At 50.5% G+C, this 26,696-nt stretch overlaps 1 protein-coding gene across 1 annotated transcript; it reads left to right on the forward strand.

The window, feature by feature from the left end:
* The first annotated feature begins 8,924 nt into the window (after positions 1-8,924).
* Positions 8,925-23,193, forward strand: PLPP7 (phospholipid phosphatase 7 (inactive)). Its single transcript, XM_080927169.1, has 2 exons — positions 8,925-9,509; positions 21,927-23,193. Exons 1-2 carry the CDS (start codon positions 9,059-9,061, stop codon positions 22,289-22,291), a joined length of 816 nt encoding a protein of 271 aa, XP_080783295.1. The 5' UTR covers positions 8,925-9,058; the 3' UTR covers positions 22,292-23,193.
* The last annotated feature ends 3,503 nt before the right edge of the window (positions 23,194-26,696 follow it).

Here is a 26,696-nt window from a genome sequence, read left to right on the forward strand (position 1 = left end):
AATGGACTAAGCTCACTTGTAAAATCACTTGGCCCAGCTCCTGCCTGATCTGCCTGCTCGCACACTCTTGGGCCTCGCTGGCTCTCCTACCTCCCAACACAGCCTTGTGCTTGCATGGCCTTTTTTGGGAGCTTTGTGATTTGGGGACACAAACCAATATCTGCCTCAGCGTATGCGGAGGGTCAGGATGTTCCCATGAGAGTGTAAGATGCTACTGTCTACACAACAGAGAAAAGGGGACATCTGTGAGAGAAATGTTCCACACCAATGGACCCACACTGTCTCCTTCCTTCTCCTTTGCCATACCTCTGTCAGGATTGCACAGCCCTACTACATTTGACTAGAGAGATCATGAATACCCAAAGCCATACAGGTCAGAGACAAAAAATAGTATACAGCCCTGAACAAGCCCTGAGAGGCCCATGACATGGCCTCACCACTGCATCTCCCTAGTGAACAGACTATGAGATGGGGCTTCTATTCTACGCACATTATTTTTATGGCCTTGACGATAACCCCTAAACAAGGCCTTGTCATCTCACTACACAGGTGACACATGTGCCTGGTGTAGAGGTCGGGGTGGAAGGGTGACAGTTGAACCCAGAGTGACTGGATTGAGTGAGTTCTCTCATAATCTATCCCTGGTGTAGGCACCTCGTGTCCAGTGGCTGCCACAGAGTCACAGGTTCACTAAGTATTGTAAACCAACCTGCATTTAGGACCACAACAGACTTGCCAAGAGCTCACTACCCCCAAAGGCAAGATCTTTTAAGTGTCCAGAAAGGCATTCTTAGAGAAAGGAAGTTCTCAAACCGTGGAGAGAAATATGAAGAACTGGGATTCTGTTGCCCCGGGAAGCAGAATTCCTGCCTCAACTGTTTAGAACCAGATGGAAAGCCAATGGGGAGGTTTGGAATGGCCATGACAGACAGGTGGGTAGAGACAAAAATCCCTGGCCAGTCTGCTGGAAGGGTTTGCAGCAAAACGAAAAGACACAGATCTAGGTATGGCTGCGTGGGTCCAAAGGTAGGCAGGCTAGACCTGCCTGGGACCATAGAGAAGTCATTCAGAGAAGGTCTGCTACTAGACCCCAAGTCCCCTGGCCCCAACTCATTGATAACATGGCTCTCCACTGAGGAACAGTGGCCAGGCATAGGGGACAGCAGGGAGGTAGAGACAACTGCATAAAACCCACTGTCTGATCTGGCTGTGAACCTTGAATACTCTCTTGGCTAAATGCTCCAAACCACATTCTCCCAGGGCAGACAGCATTGGCTTGAGACCTCTCCACACGCCTCTCCATCACTGAATACCTTGGCTGGACACTCGATCCTCCTCAGACAGTCAGAAGTACATACATCCCAATGGGGCAGAAGGTTGAGGGACAACTCCAGGGATGATGAGTGGAGGCAGGAATTAGCATAAATAATGAATAGGTATGAATTGATGCTCACAGTGGTTACATGAATCAATCTCATCAATCAGGAAGTGGACGGCTCAGTTGTCTTGATGTGCAGTTCATTATTGAGCTGGGAGTGGAATGGAAGGCTTGGAGGGAGTGAGCTCGGGGAAACAGTGTGTTTTAATGTGTAATGATGTGAGTGAGCCCCTGGTGGTGTTGTGTAAGTGTGTGACAATGTGAGAACGGTGTGTCTGCATTTGTTCTGGCTGTGTGGACCTGTGTGTTTTGTCTGTGGACTCGTGTCGTGTGCACGCACCCATGTGAGCGGCTGTGGGTGTGGGTAACTGTGGGTGTGATGGAGGAGAGTGTGTATGGAAAAGTGTGTGTGTGTGTGTGTTTGCGGGGGGTGTGTCCTGTGTAACTGTGCTGATGACTGGTCGGCGGAGGCTGAGCGGAGGTCACTGCTGGCCTGGTGCCAGGTGCCCGCATTCGAGTGTCCAACGCACTGGGTCCGTAAGGCTAGAGTTTTTTGGCAACTGATGCCTCTCAGTGCTCACGGTCTCCCCGGGCCCTGGGATCCGGCCTCCAGTGCCTGGCTGACGCCACCCTGCGTGTGCGGAGCGGCGGCTAAGGGACCCGCTCTGGCCCCAGCCCAGGGTGAGCGAGCGGTGCCCATGGCACGGAGCCTCTGGGGAAAGACAGAGGGGGGCGTCAGCAGGCTGGGCGCGGCCTCGGATCCGGTGCGGCACTGAGAGTTCTCCAAGGTGCTAAAAAAAAACCGAGCGAAGGATCAGGTTTCCCGACCAAAATAACCCAGCAGCAGCCTTAGAAATGTGAACCGGGAAAGTGATCCCTGGCGCGCGCCAGCGATGGAGGCGGTGATGAAGGCTGCTTTCCGAGGTGCTGGGGGCGGGGTGGGGGGTGCTGGGGGCGGGGTGGGGCTGCTATTGGCCAGGCAGCGGTCGCCCGTCCAGATTCTGGCCCACCTCCCTTTCTCTTCTGCGGTCATGACTTCTGAGAGTAGCCTCCTGTTGGCCTTTAGGTTGTGCTGGCCAGGTGTGTGCAATTTCTAAGAGCCATGCTCTGAACTCAGGTCCCGTTCAGTGTTCCCTGGATGCCTAGTAGCGCCTGTGAACAGGCAACAGTAGCAGCATCCAGGGACTGCCACTTTGCTAGAAGAACATTAAGGAGTAAGTTGTACACAGGGTGTTAGGAATTGATACGGATTTTAGTAAACAAACAAACAAACAACCCCTGAAGAATGTCAGAAGACAGGAAACGGTTTGAATCCCAGGGCATCCTACTGGCTGGCTCACTTAGGGGCCTGGGTGGTGAGTTCCTTCACTTCTGAGCTTTGATGTTCTCCTTGATGTGACTGGGTCAGAGTGCATGGCTGTTCCGGTCCGGGTGACTGGGGCAGGTGAAATACCCAAGGCCAGACTCATACAAACAAGTATTCAGAGCATGCTTATGGTAACTGTGCTTGTGAATATCAACATTGGGTTTATCCCAAACATTCAAGACAGCAAACTGTTCCTGCTGTCAGAAACTCCTGCTCTTGAGAGAAAGAGAAGTAGTGTGGTCACATGGTCAGGGACTGGGTCATACAACAGTCTCCTCCAAGATCGAAACATTCCATCCCGAAAGGAAGTCCCTTAAGCGGGCAGGTAAGCAACTCAAAATAGCTTCAGGAAGTTCCTGAAACAGACCAGATTCGCTAGGCCCCCTTCCTGCCAGAGTAAGCAATAAAAGCTGCAAAAGAAGAGTCTCAGACAAGCAAAGCTACAAAGAAAATTCTGAAACCAGACCAGCTACCTGGAAGAGATTTAGACTGACTAAGTCACTTATAAAGGACACTCGGGCTGGAGAGATGGCTCAGCACTTAAGAGCACTGATGGCTCTTCCAGAGGTCCTGAGTTCAATTCCCAGCAACCACATGGTGGCTCACAACCATCTGTAATGGGATCCTACATAAAATAAATAAATAAATGTTTGAAAAATTAAAAAAAGAAAAGAAAAGAAAGGACACTCTCCAACCTGTTGAATTGCCCAGGTTCCCATCTTTGTGACATTCCTTGTTCATGTTCCTGTAGGTAACCCCAATAAAACTCATAGCTCACTAAGTCGGATTGGTAGTATCTGTACTTTGGTCTGCCACGGGTTCCCTGTCTGGGGCGGTAGTTGAGTGTTGCACCTCCCCAGGAAAGGCTTTGTTATGCAATGCCCAAGACCTGGATCTGAACCTTAGTATCTGGGTCAGGCATACTTTACTCCCACCTCAGGTCTCCACAGTCCCTACTGAATGAAGCAAGGCTTGGGGACATGCCACATAGGCGATGCCTCAGGGGAGCCAAGCCATCTGTGTGGATAGAACTATGGCCTATTCCCTTTATATTCTCTGTGGATCCTTGCCCACAGTAGGACTCAGAACATCATATTTGAGACCACACAGTCAGGAGACTCAGATGCTATAGGGCACATATAACCAGAAACACATCTCTTAAGCCAAGAGTGTGTGAGACCAGCAGCTTAAATTCTAGCGCTGGCCCTAGGACCTGTGGCCTAGAGATGGTGTCAACACTGAATAATCCTTCCCCTAAAGAGGGAAGGAGGTGGTTAGGTTTGCCCTGTGTCTTTGTGTTTCCTGCAGTTTGCATACAGCAACAGCCCAGGCTAGCCCACCAAAGTCTGCAGTGGTGCCATGCCAACATCCTGTTTTGCTTGCATTTTTTCATAATCTGCTCTGGAATGCAGAGATGTGTCTGTGAGTATGCTTGCCCGTGCTTGCCCCCACAGTAGCTTTGAATACAGTAGCTACTCAATAAAAGCAAGAATAACAGCAGAGTTCTTACATAAGTGATGACCCCTCCTCTATGCAGCAAAATGTCAGGCACTCATTGAAAGATAATAGGGGCCTGGAGAGAAGGCTTAGTGGTTAGAGCACTTGCTGTGTTTCCAGAGGACCCAGCTTCAACTTCCAGCACCCACATGACTGTTCACAACCTTCTGAGGGGACCTGATATCCTCTTCTGGCCTCTGCAGGCACCAGACACACATATGGTACACATAAAACATACAGGCAAAACACACACACACACACACACTTTAAACAAACAAGTAAATAAGAATGAAGTTGATTGTCATGGAAAATTAGTCAAATCTATCGTATAAGGGGAAAAAGATCTCATATTCTAAAAGGCTGTAAAAGGTGATCATGTCTCAAATGTGTATTTATATTTGCAAATAGATAAGATATGCGTGGGTATATTTTGTTTTTTTTATTGTCTAATTATTAAAATAACTAGTTGATATGAGATGCTACAATAATTGAAAATAAGACAAGGATCTCTCTTTAAGGTGACACCCGTATTAGTGTATTAGTTTTCAAGTGATAAAATTATAACTATCATCTGTAATAATTAAGTTTATTTGCAGGAAGGGCTAACCTTTGTCTGGTAGTGGCAGTACACATCTTTGATGCCAGCACTTGGAAGGCAGAAGCAGGCTGATCTCTGTGAATTCAAGGCCAGCCTGGTCGAAACAGCAGAACCCTGCCTTGAAAAGCAAACACACTATAACAAAAATTATTGGTGGTATTTTATTGTCTTTTATCTAGTTCATCATTTCGAGGATCTGTGTCCTGGCTCTTCAGCAGAATGGCCAGAAGAGATCAATAAAAGCATTGTCTGAATAACTGACAGAATGCCAAGACTCTTGAGAAATTGGATTGTGTGGCCTGGTAGGTGCTGGCAAGAGTTTATGGAGTGGAAGTAACCAGAGATCGCACAGCAGACAGAGGAGTCACAGGTCCTGACCACAGGGAAAGAGCAGAGCCTCTTGTGCTGACTGAGCCTTTTCAGAGTCCTGGATCGATAGAAAAGTTTGCTTGTGATCATTGGCTAAGCCAGGGATTGAACCTGGGGCAGCTGCTCTTCATAGTCTGTTTTAACCACTGACAGGCTCTGGAGCTAAATTGGACCCCATGGCCTCTGCAGAACTCAATTGACCACCCCAGCCAGAATAAAATGCTAACACAGCCCTGGGTATTAATAGTCCTGGCTGCCCGGGCTCCTCAGCCCCTGCTGAAGCCAGCCCAGGACATGGCCCCACCTTGGAGGGTAAGGGTGACTTTCCTGGCAGAGAATTGATCAAACATTTCCAGGACCCCGTGGACTGAAGAATCTGAGCCCAAAGGCTCCAATGTCCCCACACTGAGAACTACCTAATGGTCTGAGTCTTGCTTCTTTTCAGTTCCTGACTGGAAACCTTCACCTATCTGAGCTTTATTTTCAGTATACTGACTGAAGGCTACACATTCAGCATTCCCCCCACGACATAGGGTCCACCTGTGCAATGTACATTATATTGCTAAATTTTCACGTCGTTCTGGTTACCTAAAGCTAGCATTGGAAGGAGGATACCCCCTCTCTGTTTCAGACCGAAGTATATTTGCTTCAAAATTTCCTTCAACCCCCTTGTCTGGTGATAAGTGATGGCTCCCTGACCCTGCAACAGCAAAGGAAGGAAACAGCAAAACAGCTGAAGAATAGAAACAGTGCTTGGCAGGGTGGCACACACATTTAATCCTTGACCTTAGGAGGCAGAGGCTCACGGGTCTCTGTGAGTTCAAGACCGGTATGGTCCACATAGTGAGACCCTGTCTCAAATGGAAATTAAATCATGTCCTTCAGAACAGCTGAGTATAAACTATTACCAAGTGATATTACTATGATTTATTCAATGTTGTAAAGGTACCTGCAGTGGGAGACAAAACTCACCCATAGAAAGGAAACTCAATGGGGAGCCCCAGCTGACTGCTTTAGCTCCCCTCACTGGTTTCTATTAGATGTCATAAATTTGATGATGTCATCTCTGTTGTTATTTCTTTTCTTACCCGGAAGCCTCACTTACTCAAGGGTCACTCTTGTCTACCCAGAACCCACTCTCCCGGGAACACCTGTTGACTGCCTCAAAGGGATTTCCTCAGCCAATTTCTGATGGATGCTTTCAGCACCTAATATGATGATGATATTTGTCATCTGTCTACCAATCTGCCTATCTATCCATCCATCCATCTATTTGTCTATCTGCCTATTTGTCTATCTGTCTATATGTCTATCTATTTATCTATGTATATATCTATATGTCTATAGCTATCTATCTATCTATTTGTCTGCCTGCCTATATGTCTGTTTATCCATCCATCCATCATACATCCATACATACATAAATATATACATCTATTTGCCCACCTGCCTATCTGTCTCTCTATCCATCTGCCTATCTATTTTCCTATCTATCTATCTATCTATCTATCTATCTATCTATCTATCTATCTCCCTATCTATCTATCTATCTATCTATCTTGCTTGCTTGCTTGGTTGCTTGCTTGCTTTCCTATCACTGTGATAAAACACCATGACCAAGGCAGCTTATAGAAGAGTTTACTTGGCCTTACATCTCCCAGGGTCAGAGTTCATGAGCAAAGGCCTGGTGGCAGCAGCAGGAAGAAGAAGGGCTCACATCTTGAAGCACAAAAAGAGAGTCAACTTAAGATGGCATGAGCCTTTAAACTCTCTTACCTCCAATAAGACCACCTAAGCATATTAACAGTGCCACCAACTGGGTACCAAGTACTTAGATGTCTGAGACGTTGAGGGACACCTCATTCAAACCTCTCCCTCTCTTTCTTTGACTTGCTTTATTACTTAATCAACTCATTTATTCAAAACCAAAAGCATGTCTGTTATTATTTGTTCCCCAGACCAGACAGAAGAACTTGTCTAAGGTCCAGGAGGAGGGAGCTCATGCCTTGTTGCTGCATCCAGAAGGGAAGATATGATGTGATGTTGCTCTCTCACCCCATGCTTGGTCTGCATTGAACACTAGAAGCGAAGGGATCAGGTGGTCCCTGCCTAGTCTACCCCAGTATGCAACTGGCACTTGCAAGGAACCCCACACTGAGGGCTCTTGGATACTGGCCTTATCTCAGCCAAGAATGGGACGAAGTCGGGCCGTGGGCTGGGTCCTTCTGAAGGAAAAAGGGCTTTGTTCCATGTCACATGGCGTCCAACAGTGCACTGTGAGCAGAACAATTACTCAGCATTTTACAAACTTCTGAAATCATAAGAAGCGGGCACTATGATGCCTGTGTGTTGCAAGTAGAAACACTAAGGTTCAGGAAAGAGACAGGCTGAGCAGGCCTTCCAGCTGCTAAGAGCTGATGTGAGAGTCCCCGACTCTGGAACCTGAAGGCTGGTCTGCTGTGGCTAGAGACAACAGAACCTGAGTTGGCCTCTTGTTCTTAGGATGCTCTGGGGTGGTCCTGGGTCTTCATGCATAGGCTTCAGGTCTTGGGCTGAGCTGGGCAGACAGACAAATTATAATCCCAGTGTGGTAAGTCCTGAGCAGTCACTTCTCACTCTCCAGCCAACTCCACTGAACATCAACATCCTAGGGCCAGGCAGCCTAAGATAGGCTGTGTGCATTAGAGATCCAGATGCTGCCCAGGGAGCTGCCGGAGGCCTCCCTTAAGCCTCACATGCTCAGCAGGGCCTCTCTGGCTGCCCTCTGTGGCTCTCTGGGATAACCCCTCTTCTCTCCTTTTCCACGGACCAGCAACAGATGCTTCATACTTCCTACAGGAAGTGCTCCATTGCATCTCATGTGTGTGCTTTCTCCATGACCTAAGCCACCCAGACTTGGGTCCTACAGGGCTCTATACAGTTTGGGTCATGTGTGTGTCATTTGCTTAATATGTGGGGAACCTAGGTCTTCCTGATGGTTGGGGACAGGACAACTTGACTGTGTAGTGTGACCAACTCCTGCCACAGACCCAGGAGCTCCATGGCTACATATGGGTACTTATTTCCTCTGCTCAGCTCAAGAACCAGGGACAACCTCCAAGAGGCAGATCTCTTCCCAGTTGATTACCCATCTGTCTAACAGAAGGCCAGTTCCACAAATGGCCATTCAAATGCACCATGGTTCATAACAGCAAACTCAACACTTTATTTTTAAAGGAGGAGGAGGAGGTAGAGGAGGAGAACAATTGGTCCTGAAAACTTAATGGTCTCATTAAGGGGATAGGGGGATAGTTGACCTGGCCCTAGAGACGCAACATAGGGTCCTCTCAGTGACATCAAAAACTCTTTACAGCCCCCTGGGAGTAAGGTATCCACTGCCCAGTCAGGGGAACAGGAGGGCCTAGCTACGAAGGATCTTCCCTGGTCAAAGCACAGCTGGAAAAAGCGGGTATAAATGTGGGGTCCATCTCTGCCAGGGCTCGAGACCAGAGAGGGAAGGAAAGGCTGAATCAAGAACAATGGACTACATTTCCCAGAGTTCTTCAGAGCCCAAGGACCAGCCATTGGCAGATTTAAATAGCCCAGGCCCGAGGCAGCCAGGCCTCAGCTGTGGACTCATCCGCCCCTCCGTGGCTCTATTGGCGCTGGCCCCGTAAGGGTGGGCTCTATTGGCTGCCCAGCTGGCACTGACGTCCCCTTCGGAGCCGGGTGGCAGCTGGAGGTAAATAGCCATGTGCAATTCTCTCTATATTTAAACAGCTGCTACAGAGAAGGTGGCGGCTCCAGTCTTCTGGGAGAAGGCCCTTGGAGCTGGGCTGGGACTGGCCTTCTCGTAGTGAGCGAGGTCACCATGCCAGCTTCTCAGAGCCGGACCCGTGCCAGGGATCGCAACAATGTCCTCAACCGAGCTGAGTTCCTGTCCCTGAACCAGCCCCCCAAAGGGACCCAGGAGCCCAGAAGCTCAGGTAGGAAGGCCTCAGGGCCCTCGACACAGCCCCCACCCTCCAGCGACGGGGCCCGGGAGCGTCGCCAGTCACAGCAGCTGCCCGAGGAGGACTGCATGCAGCTGAACCCCTCATTCAAGGGCATCGCCTTCAACTCCCTGCTGGCTATTGACATCTGCATGTCCAAGCGACTGGGGGTATGTGCCGGCCGGACTGCATCCTGGGCCAGTGCCCGCTCCATGGTCAAGCTCATTGGCATCACAGGCCACGGCATTCCTTGGATTGGGGGCACCATCCTCTGCCTGGTGAGAAGCAGCACTCTGGCCGGCCAAGAGGTGCTTATGAACCTGCTGCTAGGTGAGTGTGCCTGGTGGCCACCTGTCACCGGGCCTGTCGGGCCTTTTGGGAGCCGGCCCAACCCCTTCCAGGATCATCAGGCTCTAGGCAGAAAAGGTGCCCCAGAAACGGACAAGCCTCTAGTGTGGGGAGGCAAGGGCCCCCTGCAAATTGGGAAGTTGGGGGGGGTTACAGGATGGAGAGGCCAGCAGGCACCTCTGGGGACTAATTCTCTGTCCAGGACTTCATAGTACAAAGAGGGCTCTGCTGAGTGACCTAGGGCGATGTCTTGGTCAGGCCATTATTCCTAACCAGTGACCCCAAATTGTCACCTCCCTCATGCTCAGTTAGAAACCCTACAAATTGCCTAGGATTCTTCTAGAGTCTGAAGATTCAAAGGACCCACCTAAGGTTTCTTATTACCCACTCTGAGCCACTTGGAGCACTACCCTGCTCCTCCCCCCTGGGATGTCTCTGGAGAAAGAAGTCTGGTTGTCAGTTTCCTTTGCCAAAGTCATTGCCACTAGCCAGCCCTTCAGGCTACCACTGCCACATACCAGTCACCATGTGGTACCCATGTGGAAAGCAAGCCATCCCTTCTACCTGAAGATGATACCCAACTCCCACCCCACTCATCCTTCTGGCTCCTCCTGGTCCTTAGATTCCTTTGGGAGCCTTTGATCATCCCTTGGAAATGCAGGCAAAGCCAGCTCCTACAGTTCTAGAACCTGAGCCTTCAGCTTTATGTTACTGCTTTCTCCCAGCTTATCCCATGAGGCTGCTGTCCCTAACACTCCCATTTGACAGATTAAAAAACCGAGGTCCCAGTAAATCAAACAGCCTGACCAACTTCAGGGCCTGGAATTTCTAACAGTCCCAACTGTCATATAAACCACTGTCTTACAGGGTCCCAGTTCAGGGTTGTAGGGGAAGGGAGAGTCCAGGAGAGAACACATAGCCAAGGTGCTGGAATAGAAGCTTCTAGAACAAAACCTGTCCGGTTATGTGAAGTTTCTCCTATGCCCAAAATAGATTCACCAAGGAAGTGTATATGAGGAGTCAGGTTTTAGGAAAGTGTTGCCCCCAACCCTGTCTGCCTTTTTCTACCTTCTCCCTGTGCCCGTGTTGGCAACTGTGCACTGAGCATTTACCAGAAGCCATGCGGTCCTGTCTAACCCCACCCACCCTACCCCAGAAGGCTGAGGCAAGGAATTGCCCCAGGGTATACAGTGTTAGGGGCTGGATTAGCACTGAGCACATCTCCAGTCTTGCTGAGCATTACCCTGAGGAGGGTAAGGGAGGTCTCGGAGAAGAGGGAGACTGAGTCTCAGTCCTCCGATGAACAGCCACTCCCAGAGGGAGTGTATGCAAGCAGATGCTGACCAAGCAAATATCCACACTTTCATCCATGCCTCATACAGGATCGCTGCTTCTGCAGACACTTCTCTGCCCCAGATGTGGAAGCTTTGTAGTCATTTATGAGAACAGTGTTTCTAGGCCCTTCCAGCAACCAGCATTTGAGAACAGGACTCAAGGTGCCCTCTTGAATAAGAGCCACAGTGGCTTTTGACTATTAAAGGACATCCCTCACTGAGCTTTGCTGTAAACCAAATGCTATGCCATACCCGTGCCTGTTTTGGCACAGTAGGCCTTCCTAGTGGTTATGGAAAGGCAATGTCACTGTGCCCATTATACAGAAAGGAAAGCTGATGCTTAGGATCAAGTGACTTGCCCACCATGGTTGGTCCAGGAACCAAGCCCTACAACTAGAACCGTTGCCCTCTCTGTTACCATGGGTCTACACATCACTATCATAGGATTAGCTATTTACACAGGCTCTGTGGAACAGGCAGGGTAGCTCTGGGGTCCCAATGTCTCCATGGAGTGTGGTGTCCAGCACTCTAGCTTAGTGGGAAAAGAATGTGACAGAAAACAGGGTGTAAGGCTGGGCTCAGCTTTGTAGCATGCACAAAGCCATGGGTCTCATGCTCAGCACATCAACCTGCCATGGTGGCTGGTGCCCCAATCCTAGCACTCAGGAGATAGAGGCAAGATCAGATGTTCAAAGCCATCATTGGTGTCTTAGTTGGGGTTTTACTGCTGTGAACAGACACCATGACCAAGGCATCTCTTATAAGGATAACATTTAGCTGGGGCTGGTTTACAGGTTCAGAGGTTCAGACCATTATCATCAAGGTGGGAACTTGGCAGTGTCCAGGCAGGCATGGTACAGGAGGAGCTGGGAGCTGCTAGCAGAATCCCACACCCATAGTGCCACACCTACTCCAACAAGGCCACACCCACTCCAACAAGACCACACCCACTCTAACAAGGCCACACCTACTCCAACAGGGCCATACTTTCTAATAGTGCAACTCCCTGGGTCTAACATATACAAACCGTTACAGTTGGCTACTTAGTTTGAGGTTAACCTGAGCTGCATTAGAAACTTCTCAAAACAATGGTGGCACATGCTTTTTGGTTTGTTTTGGGTTTTAGTTTTGTTTTGTTTGAGACAAAGTTTCTCTGGGTAGCTTTTGCTGTCCTGGAATTCACTCTGTAGACCAGGCTGGCCTGGCTTTCACAGAGATCTGCCTGCCTCTGCCTCCTGAGTGCTGGGATGAAAACCTTGTGCCACTGCCAGGTTGTGTGGCCCTCATACCTTTCATTCCAGCACTCGGAAGGCAGAGGCAGGCAGATCTCTGTGGGTTCCAGGCCAGCCTGGTCTACAGAGTGAGATCCTGTCTCAACAAAATAAAACCAACAAAATAGCAAGGTAGGTCTCGGACCCACAATCGAAGCTTCACCTGCTAGATGAGACCCCAGTCACCTCCTCCATTCAGGGACAGCCATCATCCACTGAGCAACGGACCTGTCCTTTACCTAGCCCTGGGGTACAGTGAAGACGTGGTTTAGAGAGTTCCCACCTCTGGAGCAACAGGTCTATGGTGGAGATTTGAGGGACCCAGTGAAGCCCAATGGCTGATGTCACTATTACAAAAACTATAGGGTCTAGAGGCATCTGTCTGTCCAGCTCAACCCTCGCTCAGAGCACAGGGCACCTGGCCAGGGCCTAGGGAAATTTCTGGGCTGAGAGATGAGGTCTCATGCCTACAGCCAGGACCCTGAGGAACAGAACAGATGTGGTAGAAGATGGGAACTGAACCTCAGAAGTCCAGGACAGTCCCCAGAACTATACGCTCCCTGCCTTCTGCCCTAGACTCCAGAGAACCTAACCAGAGCAATTTTAGCAGCTGAGGAAAGCTTAGAATCAATTAGACCTGGGCACATACCCCAGGGCCTGCTGTGACCACAGGCAAGTGCCTTCACCTTTTGGAGCCTCAGTTTTCTCATCTGTCAAATGGGTTAAAGGAAGTATCTTAACATTTGTCAAATGAAATTGAAGGAAGTATCTTAACATGGAGGATTTGGCATGTGCCAAATCTGGGAGCGCTTAGGTGACCATGACTATCACAATGGTAGCTTTGTCACCATCACTAGCCCGGTCTACCACCAGGTCCTGTCTGTGTCCTAGATGCTAGGGCAGTGACCCCAACATCTTTGCTAAGCACCTGACCAGGCTGGATGACCCTACATGGAGCCAAGTGACGGGTGACTGGGACCCTCCCTGCTCACCATGTTTCCTTTCCTTGAGAGCCTGTCCCAGGTGGAAATGGGCTCATGCCCTGTTACCACGATCTGAATCCTTATTCTTGTTTATTTATTTTTTATTTTATGTGCATTGGTGTTTTGCCTGCATGCTTTTTTGTGTGAGAGCATCAGATCCTGGTACTGGATTACAGACAGTTGTGAGCTGCCACGTGGGTGCTGGGTAGTGAACCCAGGTCCTCTGGAAGAGCATCTAGTGCTTTTAACTGCTGAGCCATCTCTCCAGCCCCTGACCTGAGTCCTTCAGTGAGATTCCTGACTATGAACATGACGCTGTGTGTGCAGGTGTCTTAGTCATTGTTCTATTGCTGTGAAGAGACACTGTGACCATCTTAGCGCTTATAAAAGTAAAGCATTTAATCGGGGCTGGCTTACAGTGTCAGAGGTTTATCCCATTGTCCCCATGGCAGGAAGCATAGGGACAGACAGACATAGGGTTCTACTTCTGGTCCAGGCAGCAGGAAGAGAGACTCTGGGTTTGGCTTGGGCTTTTTAAACCTCAATGCCCACCCCCAGTAACACACTTCCTCCAACAAGGCCACACCTCCTAATTCTTTCAAATAGTGCCACTCCCTAAGCAGTCAAATCTATGACTTCTGGGGGAATGTGCAGGGCTCAGAGGAAAACCGCAAGTGCTGTTTCTCAAGGGTTACTTCTCCTCTTTCTATTCATTTATGTATTTATTCCCAAGGCAGGGTTTCTCTATGCATCCCTGCCTGTCCTGAAACTTCTGTAGACCAGGCTGGCCTCCAACTCAGAGATCCACCTGCCTCTGCCTCTCAAGTACTGGGATTAAAGGTGTGCGCCATCATGGCCTGTCCCTTCCTCATTCTTTAAAACAGTGTCTCTAGCCTAAAGCTCACAGGTAGTCTAGACTCCTGCGTGTGAGCTCAGTGCTCCACCTGTCTCTGCTACTCCGGTGCTGAGATCACAGATGCTCACCCAGCTTTATGTAAAGGCCATGTAGGCTACTGAGATTGCATATCAAGCACTTAACTGGCTAAGCTACCTCCACGGCCCCAAACATGACACTTAAACATTTTCTTTCTTGCTGAGTGATGGTGGCTCACATCTTTAATCCCAGCACTCAGGAGGCAGAGGCAGGCTAATCTCTGTTCGAGACCAGCCTGGTGTACAGAGTTCCAAGACAACCAGGGCTACAGAGAAAACCCTGTCTCAGAAAGAAGGAAAGAAAGAAAGAAAGAAAGAAAGAAAGAAAGAAAGAAAGAAAACAAAATGTGTGAGTCTGTGTGTGTGTGTGTGTATAATTACATTTACTTATTTATTATTTTATTTGTGTGTGAGAGATCATTTTGGTGTGTTGTAGATGTAAAGTTCAATGCCTGAAGCGCATCTTCATCACTGTGAAATTGTCAGTGTCTCCTCTACCCGCAGGACCTTTTCACCTGCCTCAGCTGAAGCTCTGTCTCCATAACATACAACTCTGTACCCATCCCCCACCCCCAGCCCTTGGCAGCAGCCGTCTCTTCCCTGCCTGCGAGTGGCTTCCTTTACACGGATTTCTATGGCACTTGTCTTTCCATGCCCAGCTCTTTTGTGTTAGCTTAAAGGCCTCAGGGTTTGTTTCAGCCTCTTCTGTCTTTAAAAACTTTTCCTTAGCATTTATTTGATGGGGTATGTGCCTCTGTGTGTGTGTGTGTGTGTGAGGGTCAGAGAATATAACCTGCGGTAATGTGGGTCCTGGGAATCGAACTCCAGACATCAGGCTTGCTGCCTTTATCCACTGAACAACCTTGGCAGCCTGACTTTCTTCCTTTTTTTGGCTGGATAGTGGTTAACCTGTGCAAATGGAGCCCGTTGAGTCTATTATGCAGTGATGCGCATCTCCACTCCCGGGTGCTGTGAACAGGGCGTGTGCATCTCAGGCCCTACTCCTGGCTCTTCTGGCTGCCGGGAAGGAGAGGTTGGGCACTGAGGATCTGTGTTTACAGGTGGGAAGGATTTCCTATGTTTTTCACTGTGATTGAACATGAACACCGTCCCCTGCCTGTGCACAAGCATTCTAGTCTCTCCACGCGCCCTAACAACACTTTATTATATTGTTATTGTTGTTGTTGTTATCCTTTGGTTTTGTTTTGTTTTAGGCTAGCATACAGATGAGTTTCACCATGACCGGCACTTATTTGTTGGGTTGCTTTTATTTATGTTGTTTGTTTGCAGCTTTTGAGACAGCTTATGTCACCCAGAGTGGCCTCAGACTCACTATGTAGCTGCGTCCCAAGTGCTGGATTGTTTGTTTGTTCGAGACAGGATCAATCCGATGGCCCAGCCTGGCCTCAAGCTAACGGTCCTTCCCTCCCAACTGTGCATGTTTGCGGGTATGTAGAGGCCTCTCTGGAATCTTCCTCAGCTGCCCTGCATCTCATCGTTTTGAAAACAGGGTCATTGATTTAGTCTGGCAGGCCAGTGAGCTCCCAGGATCCACCTGTCTCCATCCCCTGTTGCCAGGTTACAGGGGCACGCTGCCACACCTGGTTTTTATGGGCGTGCTGGAGACTAAACTCAGATCCTGAGCACGTACGGCAGATACTTTACCATCTGAGCCATCCCTGAAGCCCCTGGAGGGAACTTTTGCAAGACAGAAATAAATAGGATCAAGCAGAAATTTGAGAGAATGATCCTCAGCTGCAGTGATTAGCCCCCGCGGCAGCGTCAGTCTGAGATGAGCAGACACTTGCTGGGCGCATGTCCTGGAAGAAGCGCTTTGGTAAGGCGCTTGTGTTCCACAGAACATAGGTCAGTAAGAAAGTGGGCCCGTCCTTTAGTCCTTCCCAGGAGGCACTATGCCTCTGGCTCTCTACCTGTACATACCCTGTGTCCCTGTTGGGTTTGATTTGTGTGGCCTCTGCTCTCAGGAGCCTGCTCGGCTGTATGGTCCCCCCCCCCCATGTTCTTACACAATGAGAACAGAGGATTAAACCTCTTCAGCCTTGAGCTTCCCACTCAGGCAATGCAGCAGAAGATATGTCTGTCACCTCTCCTACCTCCTGCCCACCAGCTCTTGCTCTTGGGGACTACTTAAGGCACAACCTCGAAAGAGACTATGTGCCTTGCCTGACTAAAGGATATTTAGACTGATCTCAAATCTTCAGTTGGGTACACTTCTGCTTTTAAAAGTGGGAGACCAGTTTATATCATCTTAGGGGCGCTATGTGACATCCAGACTTCTGGGGATCTCTAGCCACCCCAAGTCTGGGTCAGGGTTCCGACATGTGATAGGAAGAAATTTATCACACAGGGCAAGGTGGGTCATCCCAGGGCATTCACATAACCAGCAGGTTCATTCTGAGACCTGCTCCTGGTAACACAAGCCACTCAGCCAAGCTGGTACCCTGGAGCTTTGTGCCCAGGGTTCTGACGGTGTCCCTGGATCCAGCTTCCTGTGTGAACTGCTAAGACGAGGAAGCAGACTCTGGGGTGTTCACTGTGAAGAGCTGCTTGAGTCCGGAGAGTGGAGGACCGGCCTGGAGCCACCCAACGGCAAACTGGCATGGCATGGGGGTGGAGGGGACTCACAAGAGATAGGACAGCTGCTAACTGCGTGGGCACAGCCACCAACACACCTGCATACGCTCCTTGAGACAACAGAGCAGGGAGCTCAAGGCCAGGCCCAGCCCAGCCCCCCACTGGTCCCACTCACCCAACCTGTCTGCTTCATCAATGCTCCCCAGGGAGATCACGTCTTCTTAGAATGTTGCTTTGACTTTTTAAAAATAACTTTTTGCAAATGTGGCAATATACATCATCAAAAATGTCATTTGAACCTTTCGAAGCACACTGTTCGTTGGCATTAAACACTGCTGTGCAGTGACAGTTGTCACCACAGTATGTCCCCAGAAGTTCATCCTCTTACAAAATTGGAAGTCCGCCCCATGAAACCCTAGCTCTCCACTGCCCTCGCTCCCAAGCCCACACACACCCAACTCTGCTTCTGTGTCTGTGAACTCAACTGTCTCAGGTCCCTCATGCAAGCAATTCTATGGTATTTCCTAGCTTGTAAAAATAACTAGGGATGGGGACAAGGTTTCCTGTAGCTCAGGCTGGCCTTAAACTCACACTATGTAGCCAGGCATGACCTTGAACTTCTAATCCTCCCGCCTCCATTTCCCGAGTGGAAGATCACTTCTGTGCACGGCCGCACCTGTTTTTCATACAGTACCGAGAACTGAACCCAGAGCTCCATGTGCTAGGCGGGCATTCCACTAATCCAGATCCCCAGCCAAAAACAACCGTAAGACCATGTATACAAATTGTATGGGGTGGGGTGGGGGATAAGTTCAAAGAAAGGATATAAAATCCACCGTTCATCACCCTCACCTACCACCTACCCACACTACCCCTGCTCAGTGAGCCCTGACACCAGGCAGGCTGGCACCTCGCAGGCCGGTCTGTCCAGACACAGCATTCCATCAGTCAGAGTTATGGCGTAACTGTAAATCCTGTCTTGAAGTTGGCCTTTTCCCTTAGTGTACCCGCCCGTACCTCTCCCTTGGTAGCTATAAATACACGGCAGCCTTGTCATCTGCGGTGGCTCCTGGGCACTCATTGTCTATACTCAGCCATGCATGGTGTGCTGTGTCTGGCCTTGAAGGGCACTGGGTCACTATGGTTTTTAGGGTTCTGCGTCACACTGCAGTGGGCATCCTTAAGCAAAAGTCAGGTGCATACCCCATCTCTTCAAGGAGGCAGACCTAAGAAATGAGAAGCTTGGGGTCCAGGAGGGTGTGGTGGACCAAGAAAGATACCACCTGCAGAAACACAGACCTACCCATGTTCATGTCCCAGTAGCTAGAGAGTTCTGGCTTCTGCTTCTCAGCAACAGAATGGGAATCAGAGACAGAGGCCTCCTCAGCAAGGCACTTTAACCCACAAGCCTGCTCCTGTCAGTTAAGGACCTATCTCTGCTCCTTGTTGGCCAACACCCCCACCCCTACTCACACCCTGTGTCACTGCCCTAGTCCTGCAGAGGGGCAAGCTGCAGGGTTCTGTATCACATTGACTGGACATTCTTAATCAGGACTCAGATGCACACGTACACTCAGGGGCCACCTTCAATAACAGCCCAAGCCCAAAAGGGACCATGGGAGGTCCTCCTAACGACCTCCCTGATTCACATACACAGCCACCAGTAGGCCTGGTGCTGCCTTGCTCTAGGGTTTTTCTAGCCCTCTAGTTTCCTGGCCAGCACAGGCCAAGCAGGCTGCTGAGCTGGAGAGATAAGATAGGCCCTCAGCACTCCTAAAGCCAGCAGGGAGGCCTCAGGGATAACTGCTTCTGCACAGAATTCTTGGGCACAGGTTCCTGATTCCCTCTGAGGAAGGTGCTGTAGGTGAACACTGCAGGCTCAGGGGATGTGAAAGGCAGCAGGGCCCTTCTCTGGTCCCTGGCTGTGGACCCAGGCACTCTCTCATTCTCACTTGCTGAGGGGACCGGCTCTCAAAACAGGCTCCATATTGCTCCCTATGGTATGGACAAGGGATGGGAGCCCGGAGGAGATGGCAGAGTTCCTGCCCTCTGCAAGTGGCAACTTTGAATCTGGTCTCTTATCCTGGATCCTACGTACTCAGCCACTGCCCTGCTGGACCTTAGGACATGGAGATCCAAGGAGTAAACTGACCTTTCTCAGCCCCACACAAATCAAAGGCAGACAGTTTCCTCTAGCTCTTCTTCTGAGCCTCCTCCCAATTGGGAGGTACCTTACCCCACTCTGATCTGAGTGAGCTGCAAGTTAGCAAACCCAAGGCAAGCCGAGTTCTCAGGGCCTTGAGGGATGACAAGCTTTGTTTCTATTTCTGGCTCCAGAGTATGGGACAATGATAACCACACCCAGGCCTGGCCAACTGGAGGAAGGGAGGAGAGTTGTCCTATCCTGTGCATTGAGAAGGCAGCTCCCCAGCCCTCTCACAGCCCCACAAACAGCTGCTATCTACCGAGGCACAGACTGAAATAGCACCACCCTGTGCAACCATTTGGTGGCTGTCTGTCTCCCTCTTGGCCATTAGGAGCCTGGCCAGCCTGTTTGGCCCCAGGTCTGGCACACACCTGTCCATCTCCAGAACCAACTATACCCAAGAATTTGGGTGTGGAGACCAATAGCTGTAACAATTTGTTAGTTGAGTCTTATAAGACAAGTTCTCATCAGCTTGTAGCCCAGGCTGGGCTCAAATTCATTATCTACCTGCTTCAACTTACAGATTGCTAAGACAACAGGCATGCATTACTACATCTAGCCCAACATCAAATTTCTCTTTCCCTCTCTCTCCCTCTTTCTCCTTCTCTCCCCCTCTCTTTTCCTCTCTCTCCCCCCTTCTCTTTCCCTCTCTTATGCTGAGGATGAAAGCCAAGTTCCTGTACACAACAAACTTCATTCTCTACCAATGACCACCAAGCTGTAACCCAGCTCTGGCCTTTCCTATTGCCATGAAAATAATTGCTGAGAGCCCAGCCATTGGCATTCACCAAGTGGATCACCTGGCAGGTTATCCTCCAATAATGGTCACTACCTTACCCAACCTTCTGAGGCAGAGACTTCTCTGCTTTGCATAGAGTGTGTAGGTCCTAGGACTTCCTACGTCCTTAGCCCACTAGTCACCTTTGCAGGCATACACTGTCCTTCCTCAGAAAGATGATATCTCTGTATACCTCACAGGTGGGGACAGCTAGAAAACGTATCCTGAGTCGTGCAGCCACAGTGGCTCTGCGTCACTGCTGGTCTGTCTGCAGCTGTCTAACAACAGCCCTGGCTCCAGAGCAGAAAGGTGTGAGTGCCAGGCTGGCAGCCTGACAGCCACTTTGACTAGCCAATGGAACTGGGCCCTGGCATAGTGCCATCCTCTGATGGCCCAAACAGACAGAGTGGCCCACCAAGGCCACACAGTGTGATGGTGGCTGAGATGGCGCCTCAGGCGTCCCCCAAACTTCTAAAATGGGGGACGAGCCCAACCTGTGAGCCTAGTTTCCATTCAGTGATTCAACTAACTTTTGGGGACTGCCACCCTGTGTGGGGCCAAGTGACAAGCCTCTGGACAAGACAGGCTCAGCCCCACCATCATGAGAAGTAGCCACTACACAGGAGTACTCAGAGCCCAAGTCTGATTTGTATGTGAAGACAAGGTGAGCCTTCTGGAAGCCTGAAGAGGACAGTAGAGAAAAGGTGGTGTGTTGGGGAAGGGCAGAACATTCCAGAAAGAAGTAGAAACAAATGAGACTACTCCATGCCCCGAGGCCTTGCTGTCTTGTGAGGAAGTGTGCTGTGTGTGGCAACTGCAGGGGGCAGTTTAGTGGTGCCTCCAAAGTCTCACAGAGGAGCCAGCTATGTGGCACATGCCTGTAATCCCAGCACTTGGTGGGCAGAAGCAGGATCTCTGAGTTCAGAGCTAGCCTGTTGTACTTGGGTACATATCACTATGACTGCACAAATGCCACTGGCTTCTGTGTTCACATACTGTGGAGTGTGTGTTGTAAGAATTACATTTCAGCTTTATAAAAACTGTTGTGCTCTGGGAATAGGGGGAACCTTTGCTGACATACTTTGGAAAGAATTCTATAGCCCAAGCCCGGTACTGCAGCCCTGGAACCCTGCAGGTACCCGTAGCTGCTCATGACGCCCGTCACTAGGGAACAGATAAGAGTGAAATGTCAGAGGTCAAGGATGGACTGCAGAGAGAGCTCAGTGGATAAGAGCAGTTGTTACACAAGCGCGAGGACCTAAGTTCAAATCCCCAGCACCCACATAAAAAATGATGGGCATGCCCATGTACACATGCCTATAGTTCCAGCACTGTATAGAGCAGAGACCAGAAGATTGTTAAGGCTTGCTGGCTGTCAGCCCCAGGTTCAGCAAGAGACCCTGCCTCAAAAATAAATAAATAAATAAATAAATAAAATAAAATAAAATAAAAAAGTAAAGCAGAGAACAACCAAAAAAGGTATTCACTGTTAACTGCGGGCCTCTGCGCACGCGTGCACACACACACACACACACACACACACACACACACACACAGACATGCAGGCACGCACACACACACATGCGCGCACGTGAAAGGTAGGGAAGAAGAAAAAATGTTTAATGTGCCTAGTGGTAAGAAAATGGAATCAGGACAAAGGCACTGAAGCAGAACCTTCTACTCCAGGGGTAGCATCTCTGTTGAAGGAAGTGGGTACCCCAGAAAAGGGAAGTTCCTCGGGTGAGAATGTGCCCTGAGGTCACAAAGGCCCAGAAAAATGAATGGAGGAGGAGGGCTAGGGACCGGAGCCTGCTCAGCCAATAGGAAGAGGACAGATGGGCCAAGAGCCTGGTCAGCCAATGGGAGGAGGACGGCTAGTGCCAGAGCCTGCTCCGCCAATGGGAGGAGGGCGAGGGACTAGAGCCTGCTCAGCCAATGGGAGGAGGGAAGCTAGGGACCAGAGACTGCTCAGCCAATGGGAGAAGGAGGGCGAGGGACTGGAGCCTACTCAGCCAATGGGAGGAGGGCAGCTAGGGACCAGAGACTGCTCAGCCAATGGGAGGAGGGCAGCTAGGGACCAGAGACTGCTCAGCCAATGGGAGGAGAAGGGCGAGGGACTGGAGCCTGCTCAGCCAATGGGAAGAGGGCAGCTAGGGACCGGAGCCTACTCAGCCAATGGGAGGAGGGCAGCTAGGGACCAGAGACTGCTCAGCCAATGGGAGGAGGAGGGTGAGGGACCAGAACCTGGTTAGCCTCAGGTGGTGGCACTGACACTCAGGCCTATGTGCTCTGTCTACAGCCTTGCTTTTGGACATCATGACAGTGGCTGGAGTACAGAAGCTCATCAAGCGCCGCGGCCCATATGAAACCAGCCCTGGGCTCCTGGACTACCTCACCATGGACATCTACGCCTTCCCTGCTGGCCACGCCAGCCGTGCTGCCATGGTGTCCAAGTTCTTCCTGAGCCACCTGGTGCTGGCGGTGCCACTGCGAGTGCTGCTGGTACTCTGGGCCTTCTGCGTGGGCTTGTCTCGGGTGATGATAGGACGCCACCACATTACAGACGTCATCTCAGGCTTCATCATCGGCTACTTCCAGTTCCGCCTGGTGGAGCTCGTGTGGATGTCCTCCAACACCTGCCAGATGCTCATTTCTGCCTGGTGAGCCGCCACCCACCCCCCCAACCTGGGCTCTGGGCAGAGCTGGCCCCAGAGAGGTGGCTAGAGGTGTGTCAGTGGGGACAGACTGACTCAACTTCCCCAACCTAGTCGGAGGCTGGTTTGTTAGTACTGTGGGGGCTTTTGTCTTTTTCAATTGGACTCTTCATCCTCGGAGGTAGCCGGGATGACTCACATGGGCCTCCATTCTTTGTCTGAAGGCAGCAGACAAGAACAAGATGGCTGTAAGAGGTGCAGAGCCTTGTCCTCTCGTCACCATGACAATGGTAGCTATACTGTGCTACCACACCATGACACAACATTCAGGAAGTACGCCTACCACTCAACTAACACAGGAGCCCGTCTATCAGTGGTCACGGACAGCTTAGAGTAGCATGTTTCAAAGGGTGCCTGGAGGCTTCAGCCCTCAAGATATTTCTTGGGGAAAGGTTTTTGAGGTCCAGTGTGTTTTGGGAAGTTCTGCACACTCTTCCCCACAGTGGATGTTCACAAGAATGTAGATTATTTGGAAAGGCACCGGCGTGGCCTATAGAAAACCCAGCCATTGAAATCTTCTTTAGCCCAGCATTTCTGAAATTTATTTGACCGTAGAAGCCTTTTCTTCAGAAATAGCTGTTAACCCACCAGGAACCTATTGAATCTGGGAAGCTGCTGCCCGGGAGCCAGAGGGCCTGGGATGTGAGCTAGCCTCTCCTAGAACCCAGCCCTGAGGCCTGGGGAAGGCAGGTGCCCACAGCAAGACCTGCAGAAGGTTCCTGCCGTGGTCTCTGGGCATTGATGCTGCTTTGGCCCCCAGGGGCTGGACTCTGTGTGACCTAATAGGTCGTTTCCAAGTCAGACACTTAGGGATTCGAATTTCATGTGACAATACAGTGATATGCAAATGGAGCGTCGACCTGTGTGTTTCTTAATGTTCGGGGCACAGGAATGGTCCCTGGTGGGAAGACAGTGCCTAGTGCCATTTGTCAGAGGGAAACGAGGGCAAAGGTCCCAGAAAAGGGAACCCTGACCTGCTCCTGACCTCACCTGCTTCTACTTCTTGGTGTCTCCTGGAGGCCACAGACACCAAACACTGCCCTTTTGTCCAAGGCCTGGATGAAGGATTTCTTCAGTGGTAGAGAAGTCTGAGGCCCCCTGCCTCCAGCCTCAAGCCCTCCCACGGCTTCTCCCTCAGTCTAAAAGGCTGGATTCCTGTCCCCTGAAAATGGAGAATAAAGGAAGGTGGGGGTGTCAGTCAGAGTAGGGTGCCAGGGTGAACGTGTCTGAAGTAGAAATCTGTACATAGGTGGAGGGCATGTGAGAGTGGTCCAGGATGGAGGGGAAGATGTAGGGGACAAGATGGTGACAGGGTCTGGCTTCTCACAGTCCTGGAGGAGCTCAGGTATGGGGGTGACTTAGAGGCTCTACAATCCTGGAGCCAGTACTCAGTGCACCTCACAAGCCTCATAGAAAGTGGGGTAACACACCCACTTAGCAGATGAGAACACCAAAGTCCCAAGTGGGTAGCAGCTTGCCCAAGACTAGCAAGGACATAGATGGGCGCCAGCAGCCTCTTAGCATGTGGAGGTGGCTGCCCATCCTTTGCTCTGTGGTATCAGCCACATCTCTCTATGCGGCCTTCCTATGACCCTCTTCTCGGGCAAACATGTTTCTGTCATCCCAATCTCTCACCTTAGAAGAGATCATGTTTCGTCCCCTCTTCCAGTGTGACCTCATGTAAATACTTTTTTTTTTTTTTTTGAGATGGTCTCATTGTACAACTCTAGGTTCAAAGGTATGGGCTTCCACCGGCCCTAAAATCTTTTTTATTTTGAGACCAGGTAGCCCAGGCTGACCCAGAACTCAGCCTGTAGCAGGGAATGACCCAGAACTTCTGATGCCCCTTCCTCTGCCTCCCAAATTCTTATATTAGAGGCATGAGCCACCACATCCGATTTATTCAGTGCTAGGGGTGGAACCAGGGCTCCATGCATGCTAGGCAAGCACTCTGCTAACTGGGCTACACTCCAGGTCTCTAACCATAAAGATTCTGGGGACTGAGAGATGGCTTAGTACTTAAGAATACTGCCTGTTCTGCCAGAGGAGCAGTACCCCACATGGTGGCTCACAACCATCTATAGTGCCAATTCGGGGGATCCAACACCTTCTTCTGGCTCCTGGAAGCACCAGGCACACATGTGGTGCAGAGACAAACATGCACAAACCAAAAACCCAAGACCTCATTTCTACAATAGGTTATAACCGTAGGGTACAAAAGTTGGAACTTTAAAGCATCACTGGGAAGGGGCATTAAGCCCACCGTTGATCCTCAAGAGAGTGAAGAAACTTCCTCTGCCCTGCCCACCTAGGACTGGGGGATACAGTCCCACAGCCATCTAGGAAACAGCTAGGGCAGAGGGACCAGAAGTGGGCACAGTGTCTGCCAGCTTGCCTTCCAGCTAGAACACATGTAGTGGTGATGTGACTATGCCTAAGGTCCCACCCATCCTCTCAAGGCCCCACCCATCCTCTCAAGGCCCCACCCATCCTCCCAAGACCCCACCCATCTTCTCAAGGCCCCACCTGTCCTTTCAAGGCCCCACCTGCCCTATGGAGCCTCCATGTCTCCAGCTGTACTGGGGTGCAGGAGGTCTTTGACCTGTTATCCTGAAGACTCCAAAGCAGCAGGTACCAGCAGTACCATCATACTGAGAATCCTCATCCAACCTTGAATCCCGGCTGGCTCCAGCATCTTTAACATTGCTCTGCACATTTCCATGGGCGCTGGCAGTGCCAGGCAGGGTGCTGAGTAGAAGACATCTGCTCTTCTCACTCCCACTCTCTGAGATCATCCTCCACAGCAGAGCCAGGAATGGGATGGGCTGGACTTCTGCCTCCCTCCAGGGACTACAGCTCCAGGAAGGTCATAGCCCAGGGAGGCCACCTCTGAAGGGTCATGGAGTGATGTTATATAGTCTTTAGAAAAGTGAAGACATCCTGAGGCAAACAGGTGCCCAAGTGCATGATGGGAATAAAGAAGGCCAGTCATCTGAGGCCTGGTGTCCTCATCTGCTGGAGATAGTGGCATTGGTCCCCATGGGCTGTTGAGTAGTTCAGAAGTGCTCCACATGGGAGCTTGGCACAGTCTGTGTTCAGTGTCCATCACAGAGTCTGACCTGGCTGTCTCTGAACTTGGTCCCGCTTACACTCTACTGTCTGTGGAAGTGGCTCCTGACCATGGAGGCCCAGGGCTGTGGAGAAGATGACACTGGTACACAGGACAGATTCTCAGGGGAGAAACAACAGGGACAAAGAAGAGACAGCTGTCCCTTCTGGAACCCCACATCTACTGCGTTCCTGGAGAGAACCTAGGTGAGGTTGGCAGGTGGCTGGTGGCTGGTGACAGCTGCAGGTCCCCTAGTCAGGGACAGAGACAGGAAGTGTGTACACTCCTGGGGAAGGTGACTGCACCCAATGAGGAGGAGCTGATTACTGTCCCCTACCTTCTGGTTTTGCAGTTATACGGCAAAACTACAGCTTCCCACAAGCTGGGCCAGCTCTCTCCCATTATTTTAAGACAAGGTCTTGCCGAGTTTCCCAGGCTGGCCTTGAACTTTCAATCCTCCTAACTCAGACTCCCAGGTACTAGGATGGCAGACACCTGGCTTTTTGAGTCTTCTTTTTCTAAAAACAGAAGTGGAAATCCTACTGTATCAGTGTCCTCTGAGATGATCTTGACCTGACCTCATGGGATGTATTCTGCTTGGACACTGACTATGCTGGTAACAAGGTTGGACGGTCTCTCCACAGCCCCTAGAAGGCTCCGTAGACACCTCCCCTATCCTTCTTCACTACCATCATGCCCCTTCATGCCCCCTCCCTGCTCCCTGGTCCCATAGACCTAGATCCAGCAGTGTATCTGCACAAGGCTGTTCTACCAGTGCCTGGGATCGGCCCTGAGTTTTGCTCTGCCCTCCTGCCTCCTTGATACTTCCTTTCCCACCCCACCCAGCCAGCATCGCCTGTCTGATACCTCGGCTGTCAGGTTGTAGTGACTACATCACAGAACATTAAACAGGAGCCCGGGGCCCACCAGCATGAACTATAAAGCAGGCATATTCACCTGTCATTTGGCTTCCTGAGCAGAATCTTTGAAGGTCTGAAGAACCCTGATGACAAGCAGGAAAAAAGACTGAGCTGTAGCTCAGTGGGTAGAGCTCTTGCCTAGTGTACGCAGAGCCTGGGTTCAACTCCCAGCTCTGCACACACTGACCATGGTGCCTATAATCCCAGCAGGTGGGAGACCGAGGCCGGAACGTGGGATGGTCAAGGGCTTTGAACATTCAGGCTGTGACACACTGTAAGGACATCAATACTTCTGGGTCTCACCAGATCACCAGAAAGACTGGACA

The sequence above is a fragment of the Micromys minutus genome (assembly GCF_963924665.1).
Source record: "Micromys minutus genome assembly, chromosome: 13".
Lineage (NCBI taxonomy): Eukaryota > Metazoa > Chordata > Mammalia > Rodentia > Muridae > Micromys > Micromys minutus.

Coding starts and splice junctions, on each gene's coding strand:
- PLPP7 (XM_080927169.1), top strand. CDS start 9,059: ATGCCAGCTTCTCAGAGCCGGACCCGTGCCAGGGATCGCAACAATGTC. Junction 9,510..21,926: donor GCTTATGAACCTGCTGCTAG/GTGAGTGTGCCT, acceptor CTCTGTCTACAG/CCTTGCTTTTGGACATCATG.